At 42.9% G+C, this 17,098-nt stretch overlaps 1 protein-coding gene across 1 annotated transcript; it reads right to left on the bottom strand.

Moving 5' to 3' along the window:
- Nucleotides 1–1,416: 1,416 nt before the first annotated feature.
- Nucleotides 1,417–16,627, bottom strand: shha (sonic hedgehog signaling molecule a). Its single transcript, XM_068015010.1, has 3 exons — nt 16,108–16,627; nt 11,735–11,996; nt 1,417–3,437 (listed from the first exon to the last, which is right to left on the bottom strand). The coding sequence occupies exons 1-3, from the start codon at nt 16,402–16,404 to the stop codon at nt 2,743–2,745; spliced, it is 1,254 nt and encodes a 417-aa protein (XP_067871111.1). The 5' UTR covers nt 16,405–16,627; the 3' UTR covers nt 1,417–2,742.
- Between the last annotated feature and the right edge of the window lie 471 nt (nt 16,628–17,098).

Below are 17,098 nucleotides of genomic sequence, written 5' to 3'. Positions count from 1 at the left end.
TGGGTTTCAACTGGCAGAGTAGAACGGGGAAAATTGAAAACAATCTCCAATTATTTTCTTCTTCTTCATGGAGATAAACTCTTTTTAATGACTTCTAGATTTTGTGCCCGTGTGCTGTGATATCATCAGGTTAATGTACAATATCCTCAGTTGAAGTTAGACCCTGAAACTAGGATTGAATTTTGGAGGCGTCGGTGTGAATAGGCTTGTCAACCCGGAAGTGCCCTCTTGGTTATTGCTCTGCAGTCTTTACAGGAGAATTCTGCCTTCCCGTTATCTTTTTTGTTTAAATGTCTTAGCATTGACAGCTGTGTTATATTTATTCCTTGGGCCAGTCTTAAAGGCTTCTGTCTCCAAAATTAAAAGTCGGAGTCTTCTGTCTCTCCGGCTGCCAGTGAGTACCTTTGCGTTTCGTAGATTGGTTCAACTTTCAACATGCAAACATCACAAAGCCCAGCACAGTTAAGAATGCATGTGATGTGAGTGCTGTGCAAAGCGAACTAAAGCTATCATTATATTCCTGGCAGTTAGTGCCTCCTTGGCAAAGCGGCTTAGACATTTAAAATACGTATGAAATCCCTTCAAATATAAGTGTGTGTGTGCGTCTTTTATTAATTATTTGGGGCAACTACTCTAAAAGGGAATTAAAGGGTGGCTTTCGAGGAATCCATTCTTTTAACTTCTCCTCGCCTATATGAGTGGTTTCGTTTAAGTTTTTTTTTAAAAAAAAGTCCTAACAAACCGTTTCATGCGAGCTCCACTCCATCCGAGAAAATGCAGACTCGAACAAACAGTTCCCCACTTGTTCGCCATCTTTTCACCCGCCACACACAGACAGAAGGATATTGAAGCGAGTAACCTCGCGGATCTGGAATGCACTGCCTTGTAAGGCTGGTGGAAGCAGATTCGATAGTAACTTTCAAAATGGAATTTGATGTATCCTTGAAGAAGGAGCAGTTTGCAGCACTCTGGGGAAAGAGCAGGGTGTATATGTGTGTGTGTGTGTTTGTGGGGGACAGCTCTTTCAAAGAGCCAACATAGGCACGAAGGGCCGAATGGCCTCCTTCTGTTCTGCGGATGCTATGATTCTCTGAATTCAATTGCCCAAATACACCCGCTCCAGACACTGGAGCTGATAAACTTTCATAAATATGATTGTTCAAACCAGAATCGGTTTATATTGTAATGTTACCCGGCTGCAACTCACATCACCATCCTTTGGGTCTCCCATGTCGAAGTGGGTCTTAAAACTCTCACCATGTGTACGTCTAAGAATATGCAGCCATAAAACGCGCGTTGGAAAAATATTTTTTGCAGTTCATACATTTAAACAAACCTTTTCCCAATGCATTACAGTTACATTAGGCTTCAGAGAAAATTTATTTTTTTTGAAAAAGTTGTTCAAAAACAAAAGCAGCACTGAGGGAAAAAAAAAGTCTGTTGATCGCACGCGACCAAATATTTGCCACAAACAATATTTTCTTTTCATACATTGTATTTCAAAGTCCCAGAAGGATTGAATCAAACAGAATGTAAAATGTAGCCCGGTCTTTCGGGCCCTGTCGTAGTAAATATTAAAACCTCCAGAATGATGGCGACGCACTAGAGGTGATGCTAAAAACATAAATATCTCTTCTCACTTTGCAAAATATTTTTAAAGAATCTGTACACAATGTCTTTTCCTCCCTATAATCAAAAGTTGAGTGTAATTGAAATGCTGTATATTTTAATAATATTCAAACAGAGCATTTTGGCACATTTCTATATTATAAAACTACTGTATTAAACTATTACAAAATATGCAAATAATACGGTTTAGTAAATTTACAGCTGTTTTGTCGAATTTTAATTCGTATGCAAAAAAACTTTGTACAAACTACTATTTTCATTAGAATATGAATATTCATCCTCAAGCCTCCTCACTTTTTAAAAATAATTTCTTGCAATAAAACTCAAGCCCAGAGGGCGTCACTAATGCTCAACGGGCTGTTGTTTTTGTTTTTGCGCGCGCACACGTTATTTGCAACACATCTGGTTTACAAAATAGCACGTTTAACACCAAGAAACGAAAACCGTAAATGGGATGGTCAAAACGTGATTTTTTTTTTTTGCAGCTAGACTTTAAATTAAAATAATATATTCTCGTATTTTACACTATTTCAAATAACGAATTGTGATTCAGTTAAGTAATGATCTCTCCAAAATCTAATTTACAATTCTGTGTATAAAAATATAATTTACGGACCCCCAACGAAGTGTACCTTTGTCCAGAAAAGAGAGAGAAAAAAACCCCCAAGACAATGGGAGAGAGAAACACGAGGAAAGATCAATGCATCAGCATTCCAAATGGATTCGTTTGCAGACGTTTCTGAAATGTTTCATGGTATCAGACATATAGAAAAATATATTCTGCGCTTCTTGGTTGTTCACACAAAATAATTTTCTTTCTGGTGGGGGGAGGGGGGGTCAAAGAAAGTTCACGTGGGAATAAATTATCACAGGAGTTTTTAAGGCTCTTGACTTTCCAGGTATTTGTTCCTTATAATACAGGTAAACAAACAAAATGAGAACAGAAACAGACAGGGAAAAAATAAAACAATACAAATGCGAACGAAATAAATATCCCCTCCCCCCCCCAAAAAAAACTTTCTGGGATCTCTGTTGAAATTCTACTTTTTTTTTGTATGTTCTACTGTAAAGTCTGTTTTCCTGTGTAATCTCTCCCTCCCTCTTTACACAATTTCAGCTAGAGTCCAATGCCATTCCCAGTGGATGGATAAATGCGCTGTCCAAAACCCATCTGCCGAGTTGATACAAAGCGCTGGAGTACCAGTGGATCCCGTCTTCCTGGACAGTACTGTTGACCACTGATGGGTCACTCGGTAAAAATAAGGACTTAGCCGCGTAGCTCATTCGTATCGGCGCGAAAGCCCAGTGGGCCAGTGTGTGCTCCTCTATCACGGCATAGCAAGATGCCAGGACCTGATTGATCACGAGGGTGCCCTGGACAGTGAGTGGAGCGTAAGCACCTGCCATCTCCTCCAAGTAAACTTTCTCGACTCTGACAGGCTGGAGCCGGTGCCCGTCTCCGTCCGTGATGTACACCAACTGTCCCGGTCTTACGTTGCTGGCGAAAGTTGCCTTGCACAGGGGTTGGCCCGGGCTCGACTCGTCACCAGCGAAAAGCAGATGCGCTGCGGTGAGGGTGAGCCTCCTCCGAGGTTCTCGCGTTTCTATCACATGGAAAACTTTCTTGACCGCTTCCGCTCTGTCCAAGAACATGACGAAGTCACTGTAGAGAAGGTTTCCTTCATCGTCTGCCGCCAGTACCCGGTCTCCTGGTTTCAGGTCCTGCACTGATTTGGTGCCACCGTTCTCGAGACTCACTCTAGCTGAAGCTGGGAAGCAGCCTCCAGACTTAGCAGCGACTGAGTTTTCTATTAGAAAAAGAGGAGGAGAAACATGTTCAGAATGATGTGATGGCTATTGTTAAACGTGTGATAGAATAAACAGGTCCAGAACAGGGCAGGTTTTCCGAACAGGCCATATTGACTTGGCTGCACTTCAGAACTAATGGATACACTTTTATTGCCACTGTCAGGTCAACCAGGTGTAGTGTCCGGAGGGAAGCAATATGAGATTGCTCAGTTTACACAGGAGGGTGCAATGGAACCTCCGCTCGAAGCCAAGACGCTTTTGAAACAGCAATGACTTGCATTTACATAGCCCCTTCAACGTAATAAAACTTCCCACTGTGGGAGCAGAATCAGACCAAAAATAGGCCCGGAGTCAAATAAGGACACATTAAGACAGGGAGCCTTTATCAAAGAGGTAGGCATTAGAAACGTGCCCACGCGATCTGTTGGACCTGCTGGAGACTTCATAATTATTGTACAAGGTTGACACGCCCGCCCGCTCTACCATAACATCAAAAATCCCTAAACATTTAGCCTTTGAGCTTGTTACGCGTGTCAATTGCCTATGTCTAATCTCTTTGCGCTACCTAGATGGCAGTATGACTCTGATCTACACATGACGCTCTCATAAATACGAGTATGGGACTAGCAACTGCAGTGTAACCGGAGTCTAAAACTGCATTCAACATTATTCTGGGCATGCCTGCTTTCTATCAGAAATAAAGCAAACGGCTTTGAGTTCTTCCAAAATCCAGCTGAGATGGGCAACTGAAGACATTCCCAGGTTCCGTTGCAATGTCCATACAGCAAAGGGAACTAGGAATGGAGGCACAGCGTTTTCAAACACTATTGATGGATCATGTAAATTTTGCCTTGCTTTGTTTTTGTATAGAGTTTTGCTACAACTGACCTTCCAGCTTTCACGTCCATGCGTTTGCTTGTTTCAAGTTACAGAGATGCAGTTTTGATGCTTAAATTTAATCGATAGCCCAAAACATGACACCAGCACCTCTTGTTTAGAACACTTGCTAATCTTCTTCACAGATTCAGGAGAAAATCCCCCTCTTTTAAAGATAATTATAATTGAACTGTAATGAATTTTAATAAAAACAGAAAGTGTTGGAAATACTCAGCAGGTCTGCCGGCATCCGTGGTGAGAGAAACACAGAGTTAGCGTTTCAGGTTGATGACTGGAAGTTGTGATAAAAGTTTGAAATGTTAACTCTGCTTCTCTCTCCACAGATGCTACTGGACCTGCTGAGTATTTTCTGTTTTTTTATTTCAGATTTCCAGTATCCACAGTATTTTGCTTTTGCAGTGATCTTTGATGTCCTTGCATTTTATTTTTACTTATCATTGCATTCATAACATCAATGCGGATGATATCATCTGGAAACTGACTTTGGAAGGAGTTACAGAGCCCTGTAATATCACAGAGTGAAATTAAGGCCAGTAGAGACATCAGGTGCCTGCTTCACAGAAAACTTGTTATTTCAACAGCGTGGATCCGTGTGATCTCTCAGCTCCCAACTCCCATAAATCAATCACATAAATGTACAAGAATAAAATGAAAAAAGGTATAGTTACTGTACTCTGTATCATATCTACAGCGCAGTTTAGAAACAGAACTGATGCCAGGCTCCTTTAAATTCAGTTGCATTTTTATACACATAGTAATATTTTAAACAGGACAAGATCTTTAGCTTATCTACGCTATCATGCCAAACCTCCAATCAGATTCCTTACCTGTGACTCTGGAATAACTAGCCTTGTATCCTTTAATTGACATGGAAACCATCCAGTGCTTAAAAAAGGTTTTGCTTTCTATTTACGAACATGCGAACATACGAATTAGGATCACTAATCTATACTCAAGGGAATACAAACCTAGTCTATGCAACCTGTCCTCATAATTTAGGCCCTTCGAGCCTGCTCCGCCATTCAACAAGATCATGGCTGATCTGATTTAATCTCAACTCCACATTCATCATTATTTCATCATCCGGACTGGTAATCTGGTCCCCAGTTCTATTACCATCTTACTAAATGAATGTTTAATTCCCCCTTTACTTTAAACGGCACCTCATAATAGTCCTTGAATACTGTGCTCCTGGATAAAACATTCGCCATAACTATGAAAATCTTAAGACCTGCATCGTCTTTCCTCCTCACATCGTCCTCCTCTCCAGACAGTAAAGTCCAAGAGTAAACCATCTTTCAGAATAGTTCAACACTCTAAACTAGGGAGTCCCCTGGTAGCCCTGGTCTGTACACCCTCCCGTATCTTCACATATTGTCGGGAGACCAAAGCTAAACCTAGTACTCCAGATGTGCCTTCAGTACAATCCCAACACCACCTCCTTTGACTTATAAATCACACGCTAGCTGCACATCCCGACATTTGTTTGCTCTCTTGACCGCTTGGGAACAATGAAACGAATAATTTAACCATCTATCCAGCAAAATCTCCAGATCTCTTTCTTGCTGTGCTACCGCAAACAAGTGCCATATAGCACGGGAACGTAGGAACAGGAGTAGGCCATTCAGTTCCTCAAGCCTGTTCCAGCATTCAATGGGATCATGACTGATCTGTATCTTAATTCCATTTATCCGCTTGGTTCCATACTCCTAATTACCCTTGCTGAACCAAAATCTCTCACATCAGAGGAAATAGTGTCTCCCTATCAATTCTTCAATCATTTTAAATACCTCAGTTAGATTACCCCTTAAACTTCTATACTCAAGGGAATACAAGCCTAGTCCATGCAACCTGTCCTTATAATTTAATCCTCTTAGCCCCTGGTGGATCTGCGCTGCATCCGTTCGAAGGCCAATATATCCTTCCTGAACAAAATCCCGCAAAACGAAAGCAGTACTAGAGATGGGACTTAAACAAGTCTCTGTACAACAGCAGCATAGCTTGCACCCCTTTGTATTCCTGCCCCTTGAGATAAAGACTAACATTCGATTAGCCTTTTTAATTATTGTTTGTAGCTGCCCCACCGGCTTTTAGTGATTTCTGTACATTGCCCCTTAAATCTAGCGATCTCGCCCATTTGTTTAATACATTATTTATTGTGTGAGACTGTAAAAGTTGTCATGTGTTCAACAGCGGGAGAATCGAGCTGATTTTCTATTATAGAGATACAGGGTAAAGACATCAAAGAGAACACGTGACACCGATAATGAGTCACACCAGAGCCAGGGAGAGGGCAGGCTTCTTGAAATTAACTTCAGATATGTCTGATGCACAGATATGAGTTACACGCTGTATTTAAAAATAATAACATTTCAACTTTGTCTATATTTAAAGAAGATCTCATTTTCAGCAGGCTGTTAGGATTCACTGATACCGCGATTTCCCAAGACCAACCTGGGACACAAAGTATGAAAACAATGGGATGAGCATCAGACCCTCTGTCCCCTGAAATGCAAAAGTTCGGCTTGTGTCTCGTCTAAATCTGAGGTTCCAGAAAATGCTACATTTCAAAACGGAAAGGCCAGAACTGCTACATAGAGAAATGTTAATGTGCACTCAGCTTTTTTATGTTAAATACTGCTGTGCTATATGTTTGGGCAATATAGGAAGATAAATACATAGATGAATGTGTACATTATGTACATATGTCTATCTGTGAATAGATAATTTGATAGATACATAGATAGAAAGGATTATTTTCATTAATTGTATATTAAACAAATGAAGAGACAGCAATGAACAAATAGGTTGAAGCAATGTACGTTGTTTTAAACCGCCAAGTCAGACTATTCCCCTTTTGAAGGGTTTGAGTTCCCTAATTGTTTTGGGGCTTTAAGCGTTTGACTTGTCTATCCTTTTCACTCATTTCCTTTCTTTCTGTGGCCAGTGTTTCCCCTCATATATCTTTCCGAAGGAAATCGGGATTCAATCTATTTTCATCGAATTTAGAAGTAGATTTATTGGATAGATACTAGTTAGAAAACTAGAAGATTAATTCCAGGTTGCAGCTAAGTAATTTTAGTTTACATTTTTAATTAATTCTTGTTCTAAGCAAACCATTTGAGCGGAAATCTCATTAATATTATTTCAATATTTCGTATCTAGACTGCCATTTATAGGAAGCAGCAGAATGCGATTATTACCGGGATACGGAAACTCCGATAAAGTTGAGCAGTCAATAACCCCGAAAGATTTCGTTCCTTACACCAGTTATTCGGCCCGAAACAGGGATATATTACCATCTCATAACAGGATCGTATTTAAAAACCAAGTCCTGTCTGCTTCTCAGGAAACTACTGTTTAATTGGCGAGAAGGAGCAGCAAATTACATTTTATTGTTTTGTTAACGACTTGTCGCCTCGTTTTAATGGAACTGAACGAATTTGCAGCGGCTCGTCACAGATTACATGCAAGCAAACACGAAAAAGGAGTTGTTAGTTTATTTCGGGGCGGGGGGGGGGGGGGGGTGGAAGTGTGGTTTGGGGGCTGTGGACAACTCCAACCCTACCAGCCAGCAGAGGCGACCCACCACTGCGCTGAAGCGAAACAGAATGGTTGCAATCTTCAGGTTTTTGTGGGTGAGACTAGCTGCAGCAGAAAGCTGGTCTGCGAATGGGATGTAAAGGCTGGAATCCGCTGCTCGAGAGGACTCGGTCCATGTCGTCTAATTAAAATCCAATAAAAGGTCCGTATTGTCATTCTGATTCAGCTAATGGAGGAGACACTCGTGGAAAAGAGGACACTTGCACTTTTTCTTCCCAGCTCCTCTGCCTGTTTGCTCAGGTGCAGAAACCCCTGTGTGTCAATTCACACATACACTACACGCCAGAATACAGGCTCTTGCAAACAGTATTTGCACAGCAGAAACACTGTTCGTTTTCCTGGGCACTCGAGATGTGTATTTGAATTTTAAATGACCGAGATTGGCTTTAGATGCTGACTATAGGCCATCATCAATGCCTCCTTCTCATTCTGTTCATCTGACAATGATTCAGGGTTTGAGACAAGTCAGCTTTGCATTCCTATCCCCGGGATCATACTTTCAGCAAATAGAGATGTAGAAAGCGAATCTTCCTGGCTGGAATTTTTTCTCTTCTGCAGACAGCATTTAATCTTCTCATATGATTCACTGACATGAAATGGTGGTAGAACAAACAGATGGAAGCCTGAGCTAACAGTATTCTGCCATAGTTCGGGCAAATCCATTTGGTACAGTCACACGACCCACATGACACAGACTAAAATGAGTCTGGGAAGCCCAGTGTGTTTAGAATATTAAATTATAGATTTGTCACTCTCCTATTTAACGACTAATAACAGGAGGGCGGGATTACACTAGGCATTAGATGAGTCTACACTGAGTTTTCTTATCTGTAATTCAAGATCTTTCTTTGGCTCGCATAGCACGGTAAATTCTTCACTGAGACAGTGTGTGGCGTTGCTAGTACGGCGAAAGAGCGACTGCAGTTTTCTACACAAAGTCTGGGATCCAGTGTTGTGTGTGTTTTTAAAGCAGTGATCAACATTGCGTTGTTTCCTGTGAACTGTTCACAGTTCGTTTGCACAAGTGGAAATCTTAAAATCGTAGAATGGTTACAGCACAGAAGGAGGCCGCTCGGCCCGTCCTGTCCGTGCCGGCTCTCTTCAAGAGCAACTCAGCTAGTCGCACTCTATTGAAATAAAAGCAAAACACTGCAGATGCTGGAAATCGGAAATAAAAACAGAATGTGCTGGAAATATTCAGCAGGTCTGGCAGCATCTGTGGCGACAGAAACAGAGTTAACGTTTCAGGTCTGTGAACCCTCTGATGAAAGGTCACAGACCCGAAACATTAACTCTGATTCTATCTCTACAGATGCTGCCTGACCTTCTGAGTATTTCCAGCACTTTCTGTTTTTATCCCATTTTATTGAATATTCTTGTGAACAAAAGAAAGTTTAGGAATTTGCCATTTCAAAACTGCACGGCATGTAGGAAAGGAGCTATCTATAGAAATATAGTGTGCGTATGTGTATGAGATAAAGAGACAGACGGATATATAGACAGATCGATAAATAGATAGAGGGCGTGATAGATAGTTTTTGTTTGATCATAATAATGCACGTCAACCTAACGGAGTAAGAATCGGCAATTAGCTCCAACACTGTGAAACAATAGTGAGGGTTTCGGCAAAGAGTAATAAAAAGTCAGCCCCAGTAAACCACCCTCCCCCACCCCAACCTCACACATACTTAATTGTTTGGGGAAAGGGAGAATGAACAAGGAATCTAGTACTCAATATATCATCATTGATTCAATTGCCTGAGTGTTAAGTTGTATAACTAAATATAACGTACCTCTTCTATTTAAAACCGAGGTGGATGCATTTATTCGAGTTTCTCTATCTAGTTACTTACACTTATATGAAACGTGCCGCGCATTTGGTGCTCTAAAAAGCGCTTGTGTCACTGATTTATGTAACAACCTGCATGGCTTTCGTTGGGAAGAATGCAATTAACACCCAGGATCGTTAATTACAACTGGTTCTCCGTGTAATACAAAGAACGCGTTATCTACACAATGAGAATGGCCCTTTAAAAAAAACATATTGGCATTGTACTTATATTCATTTTTTTTTTCAAACTGCTATTCACGCTTTGCCGACTCCTGGATCTATATTTATTAAGCATTCACCGCACGTTTTCCTACTTAAACCCTATGAAGTCTTTTCATTACATATATATATATGTGCGCTGAGACAGTTTAAGTACGTGACCTGTGCTGCCGTTTCTTTATGCGTCCTTAGAGACTGGAGGAGAAAAAAAAATGCTTAAAGTGACCGTGTCCTTTTTCGTTAGAGGTACAAACATTGCACTTCGACATTAATAAGAAAACATGCCCAAAGCCTCGGAATATACGGGAAATATATGTAAGTAATTTAACGATTTATTTACAGGCCATGATCATATGAACTTGTTTAAATGTTAGAGTTATTAGTTACTAGTTACTAGTTACTTTAAAAGCTGTAGTCTTTTAGTGTATAAACTATGCTGGTCTGATCAACGTCTGTCCAGAAAGTGTTAAAATCCCTGCTTATCAGTCATCTGCTGACCAACTAGTGATTATTCTTGGGTGAGTGGGGAGAGGTGGCTTAAGTTAGCTCCAAGATAATAGAGGTACCTGGTAATAGAGGTCGGGATCCTCTGCGGCTTTATCTGGTGCCAGAGTCAATCAGGTACCCATTACTTCGGGGTGTTGTTGGTCAGTGACCAACCAGCCTGGCTCATTGATAAAACATGGAGGGATACATCTGCTCAGGTAGATTAGGATTCCAAACCCCTCCCCCCCCCTCCCCCCCACCCCACCCCAACTACCATCACGCCCCCAGCCTCCAGTGCTCTAACAGGGAGGATAACCCTAACCAAACAAGTAGCGGGAAGCTTGCCAGTGTTTCGTGCTCATAAAATGCAACTTCGTCCACATCCTCACTTATGCACTTTGTTGTTCCCAAATGGGCGGCACAGTGGTGCAGTGGTTAGCACCACAGCTCCAGCGACCCGGGTTCAATTCCGGGTACTGCCTGTGTGGAGTTTGCAAGTTCTCCCTGTGTCTGCGTGGGTTTCCCCCGGGTGCTCCGGTTTCCTCCCACATGCCAAAGACTTGCTGGTTGATAGGTAAATTGGCCATTATAAATTGCCCCGAGTATAGGTAGGTGGTAGGGAAATATAGGGACAGGTGGGGATGTGGTAGGAATATGGAATTGGTGTAGGATTAGTATAAATGGGTGGTTGATGGTCGGCACAGACTCGGTGGGCCGAAGGGCCTGTTTCAGTGCTGTATCTCTAAATAATAAAAATAAATAAAAAATAAAAAACCGTGAAGAGGTTCCCTTGGCTCTGGTAATCGGTCTGTGTTTCTATATAGAAATCCTCTTAAATATCCCCATCTATTCTATCCTCACGTCCCCTAGCAGACAGACGAAAACTACTTGTGTGGATTTCTTATTAGTTTGGTTTGGAGATTTGATGGTTAACCAAAAATAAAAACGGTTGGGTTATGAACCCAGGACAATGATTATCGCCTTCTTAAGAAAACATCCTAATTTATTGCATTTCGCCTACATGCTTCCTACCATTCACCATGAAATAATGACCCATATTATTTATTACACGATCAGTTAAACTGCTCTGTAATGTTTCAGCGCCCCCACCCTGCAGGGAGTGACAGGAAGCGTTGCCTGGCGCCTGGGGTGTCTTAAGATTAAAAGCGTGTAATGCAGATATGAAATATGATCATGTTAATTATAACAGCCTACCGGCTGATGAGAAAGGCGTACAGTTTCTTTAAAGTGCTCCCTCACCTGCTTTGACCGAACAGTGAATATGGGCTTTGGATTCGTAGTAGACCCAGTCGAACCCTGCTTCGACCGCCAGCCTTGCCAACATGCCATACTTGCTCCTGTCGCGGTCCGAGGTGGTAATGTCCACGGCTCTGCCCTCGTAGTGTAGGGACTCCTCGGAATGATGGCCGTCTTCATCCCAGCCCTCTGTAACCCTCAGCTTCACCCCGGGCCATTGATTCATCACTGAGATCGCCAGAGAATTTAATTTATCTTTACACCTCTGTCAAGAATGTAAAGAAAGAAGAGAAAAACTCAATTAAGCATCCCCGTCCGATTTGTGGATATTGTTTGGTTTCCTGGTTGGCTATGAGACAATTTAATAATTACGGCAGCAGACTCGCTATTCATTTTCTATGTTGGCCAATTGTAGACATACATAACACAGAGACTAAAGAGATGACAGTATCATAAGGGAAAGAGATTCGGGACCGCCAGGCTGTCATTACTAAGGTGGAAATGTCTCATTCAGACAGCAATGCATGGAAGCAATCAGCTAGTGTCTTCAATGCTCCCCCATCCACTTTACCCGGAGCTCTCACCCCAATACCCGCCCCTGTGTATATTAAACTGATTTTATCACTGCTTTGTGGAACGTTAATAAAGGTAAGTGAGAAGCAACCAAAAAAACACAGCTGAATGCGAATTGGTTTTATGAAAAATAGTTCCTATTTCTCCTGGTCAGGGTTTAAGAAGTCCTAAACACATAAGGTTTGCTGAAGAGGAGATTCACAGATATGCAAGTATCCGAACACTGGTGCAATGGGAGGAGTGCTCTTCAACCTCGCTAATTTGACGGAATACTCTGGATGATGCTAATTGCCGTTCGGCGCAATTAAAGACCAGACCGTTTCAAAGATACAGGCAAACGTGAGGTTTATCGTTATATTTTAGCTGAGTTCTAAGCTAAATCGACATCGATGCCGTGAAAGAGAGATGGGGCGGGGGGGGGGGGGGGGGTGGCTAAAGGAATGCTTTAGGCACTGGGCTGCTCTCTAAGCTCTGTGAGGATTCGGTGCTCGGATGCTTAGCCTTCTCCAGGACAACTCTCCACAACACCATCCCAATGTGTGAAATAAAACACATCAGTCCTGTGCCACAAAGGCTTCTTTTCAGAACGGAGAGTTGGGGGTGGGGGTGGGGGCGGTGCAGAGAGAGAGAGAAAGAGAAACTTGCATTATCCTTGCTGCCTGTCATTTGTACTGATGTAAGAGCTGACAGCATTGCATGGAGAAAGTCTTCACTGCGAGCGGTGTGTTCTTATTAGGGACAGCCCAGATAATAAACGGAACATGTCTGCATGTGAAGAAGACAAGTGCTGCTGTCAATGATTCTCCCTTTAAAGGTCCATGGCAAGATCTGGTGATCAGACTTTGTCTAAACGGTCAGTTGGTCAAGAAATGAATTGCTGTATCGGCTCTGCTGGAGTGATGAGCTCATTTTGAGATATGTTAGTGAAAACCTGACACAGTGCATATACACATGACACAGTGCAAATACACAGGACACAGTGCATATACACAGGACACTGCAAATACACAGGACACAGTGCATATACAAACTACACAGTGCAAATACACAGGACACAGTGCAAATACACATGGCACAGTGCATATACACATGACACAGTGCATATACACAGGACACAGTGCAAATACACACGGCACAGTGCATATACACAGGACACAGTGCATATACACATGATTTGTTCGCAAATAACCCCACACACTACCCCCATACACGATGCGCGAACACACATAGCACAGGGATACTTATAGCTGACCCTGAATATGCACCTAGAACGTTTCTGCACCTTCCTGTTTATTCGGGCGTGCATTTTGAGCAAGTTTTTCTTCCAAATTCTCCGAATCACTGTGATATCACTTTAAACGGCTTCCATAGCACCAGGTCGCCAGTGCGCACACGCAGGTCTGTGCAACCGGTACACCCACCAGTATCCTTAATGGGTCCCCCAAACAACCCCTCTGGGACAAATAAGCTGTGAAAGGGCAGCTCTAGGTTCAAGGAGATGCTGAACATCGTGACACGCAGATCCACGCGGCTCCTTTAAAAAGAGCAGTAGCAGCATATGGGGGTCGCAGTCTTGGGCTTTTCCCCAGTGATATATAAAGCAGCCATACATCGTCAGTCAAAAGGCAAAGATGATTTATTAATTAATTTGGCGGTCGTGTGCCACGAGTTAAACCCAATGCTCTGAGCAGGCAGCAGTAAAGCTCAGCGTGACACCATTGCTAACGCTTGGTGCGATCACAAAGCGCTACAAGGAGGGACTGCTGGTGTGAAGGTCTTAATCTGTTCACGCTGGGATTGGGAAATGAATTGCGAAATAAGAAAACACGTTAACAGATACCTGTCAAGGTGAACACCTAGCCGGGGCCATGAAAGATAAAAAGGGGAGGGGGGCTCATTTGCCACCCGCTTCCCCAAATCTCACAGATTGATTCTCAAATCGATTATTTTCGGGTCCTGCAAAACGTAACGTCGCGGCTTCACGCCCACCCACACCCCGCAGCCCCGCCGAGTTGTTAGAAACACACACACACACTCCCTGGGCACAGACTGGGCCTCGCCTGCCCGTTCTAATTCGGGCGGAGCTGTGCATTTGTGACAGGGTTACAGCTGAACTTGACATCCAGAAAGCTGTCCATATATATGCAGATATTTGGGGGAAATATTTAACGAAATGCAAATGGCAGGCACAAGTGTGTGTTGCCGTTGCCTTCATATTGGGAGAAATCGACAGAAGGTCATAAGTTCAAACGCTGGCAGCTAATGCAGAATTCGTGTCGAGAGGCTGTCTATTCCCAGGGAAGTGTCCTCTCTATTCTGTGCATCCGTCTCTACTCCCAGGCAGCCAGGAACATAATATAAATGATTTGGGAGGGGTGGGGGGGGCTAATACTCATCTATTTCTGAACCAGCCAAAGCAATCTGAAGAAACAGAAATTTTTTATTTTTTTGGCCTCTTCTATCTTTTATTCACGTCATCCAAAGCACAGCGTACACAAAACGCTTTTTGACTGAGCTTTGCGATCGCCACTGGTGGAGAGAGAGGGGGGCAAAGATGAAACCTGAAATCCTAGCCATCGCAGTCGATAACAGAAGAGGAAGTGGAGCTGAAAATTTGAGACGTGTGTGTGCCTTGGTGGTGATCACTCACTCGCAGTGTGCCGGCTCTTAGAGCATTCAGCAGCGGAGACCGTCGGCGATCTGGGGCTTAAGGAAGCCCTGGCCGTCCTGCGGAATGAACAAGCTTGAACCCAGCCAGTCGCCTTCTTTTTAATAAAAGCGACACAAAGCGACGGGTCCTTGGATGCAGCACCGAAGAACTACACGCGCTGCTTGTAAACATTCAGCCACTCCAATCGCTTAAAGGGGTAATGTCATTGTGGAAAATTTGCACCTTCCGTCTTTATTTCTCTGTTTAGTTTCACTGTATGTATTCATTAAATGCACGATAGAGATTTATATATCTGTTTGCACGTTTAAATCCTAAGAATGAATTTAGGTGGGTCCCACCAGATAACTCACACAGAGATAAGGACGTGATGCCGCGTTAGGAGGGAACTTTCTGTGACCTCTGTGATATCCCCAATATTGTAATTTTTAGCAATGGTAACAAAACTTTCATGCCAGCCGACCATTGCCTTTTTAAAGAAAAATCTGTAGCTCAGGAATGCACACCCAAACACTGTCACTTGCCCTTCTTAAAGGAATATCAATATATTAACGCTTCGATAAACACAGTGGAACATGATGAAATTTTGATGTGGACGGTGTCGATACACAGAGAAGGCGAGTGAGGAGAACGGGTCAATTGAGTCCCCCTCCCTTTCGCTCCCTCTCTCTCCTATATTTAGAAAAGGCAGCCTCATTAAAGTCATCCCAGCTCAGATCTACAAGGTTCAGAAGCTATTTTAATAGGAGAGAGACAGAAAGAGAGAGAGAGAAAAAAAAGTCAAGGGCTGGAGGCTAGCAACGATACAAGTGCCCCGGCGGTCAGTATTCGCTTGGGGGTCCCATTCTTTACTGTGTACACTCTGATTGATCAAAGTCCAGTCTAGGGATTACTGCAAACAGATTCACAGCCGAGCTACAAGAATGGCTGCATACCAGCAAAAAAAGGGCTAAAAAAGGATATAAAGCGTTCACCGGAATCTATAAAGTTTTCTCCTCGATATGACCCCCACCTGCATCGCCCTTCCCCGCTCCGACCTATTGCTTTTCTCTGTCACACAGCTCGGCAGTAACCGCTGGACATGTCCGTCCAACAGCGTTCACCGATCATGGAGAAATGCAGATTTGACTCGTACCTGTGTCATCAGTCTGTCAGCCCCTGTGTTCTCTTCATCCTTAAAAATAATGTCTGGATTGTAATTGGGTGTCAATTCTTTAAACCTCTCCGAGTTCCTGGTAATCTTGCCTTCGTATCTGCCACTTGCCCCCAGAGTCTTTTCTGCCACATTGGGAATATATTGCTTGTAGGAGAGAGGGGTTAATTTTCTGGGATGCCTCCTTCTCCCATAGCCTCGGCCCGGCCCACAAGCCTTCACAGACGAGACGAGGGAACAGCAGATCAATCCCACTAACACAATTCTTCTCAGCATCATGTCCACGGAATCCAATTACTCGGGGCTTCTATGTCTTTCTCTGCCCTCTTGCTATCTCTCTTGTCTTCCTTTCTTCTGAGTTTCTTACTATCCTCCGATCCCTATCGAGGCAGGTGCTGAAATGGCAAGCTTCAGATCCCCGATAACCGTTACACATCGGAGTTGGGAGCCTTGACAGCGTTTTTTTTTTAAAGGGACAAAATGCTGTTTAAAGGATACGAAGGCTGGAGACGCTTCAGAGAGACTGGCTGTACAGCAATGTAATATAGCCTCAGAAGGCACAACGGTGAGATCTGATTGGCCAGTCAGCAGCTACTGGCTTCTGATGTGTTTCACTAAAACCAACAATTTCCGAAAATTCACCTGAAGTCTGGCGTATCAGGAGCGGGAGGAGGAATGCTTCTCCTTATGAAAACATCAATTACAACTTGTTTTCATTGCTACGTCTCTCCCCCTCCCTGGAAATGCAAATCAATGGCTGAGATAGATTTACTTTAACGCAAAATCTTCTCGTTTGACATTCGAAACAGCGGTACATTTGCGACTGATCTAAATTCCAAATTGCATTTATTGTGGACGGTATTGTTAACATCTGCAATTGGACATTATATATCGATTATCAGAAGAGATTGTAAGAAATACCGCCATATATGTCACAAAGCAAATGTGTATATATATCTCTAGTGGCACCTAT

The sequence above is a fragment of the Heterodontus francisci genome, chromosome 2, assembly GCF_036365525.1.
Source record: "Heterodontus francisci isolate sHetFra1 chromosome 2, sHetFra1.hap1, whole genome shotgun sequence".
NCBI classification, from domain to species: Eukaryota; Metazoa; Chordata; class Chondrichthyes; order Heterodontiformes; family Heterodontidae; genus Heterodontus; species Heterodontus francisci.
This window is presented reverse-complemented; position numbering and strand designations above follow the sequence as displayed.

What these genes read in the sequence shown, in the direction of transcription:
- shha (XM_068015010.1), bottom strand. Translation starts at nt 16,404, where the DNA reads ATGATGCTGAGAAGAATTGTGTTAGTGGGATTGATCTGCTGTTCCCTC. An exon ending in CTGACAGACTGATGACACAG is followed by an intron (nt 11,997 to 16,107) that starts GTACGAGTCAAA and finishes CATTCTTGACAG; the next exon opens with AGGTGTAAAGATAAATTAAA. An exon ending in TCACTGTTCGGTCAAAGCAG is followed by an intron (nt 3,438 to 11,734) that starts GTGAGGGAGCAC and finishes TTTTTCTAATAG; the next exon opens with AAAACTCAGTCGCTGCTAAG.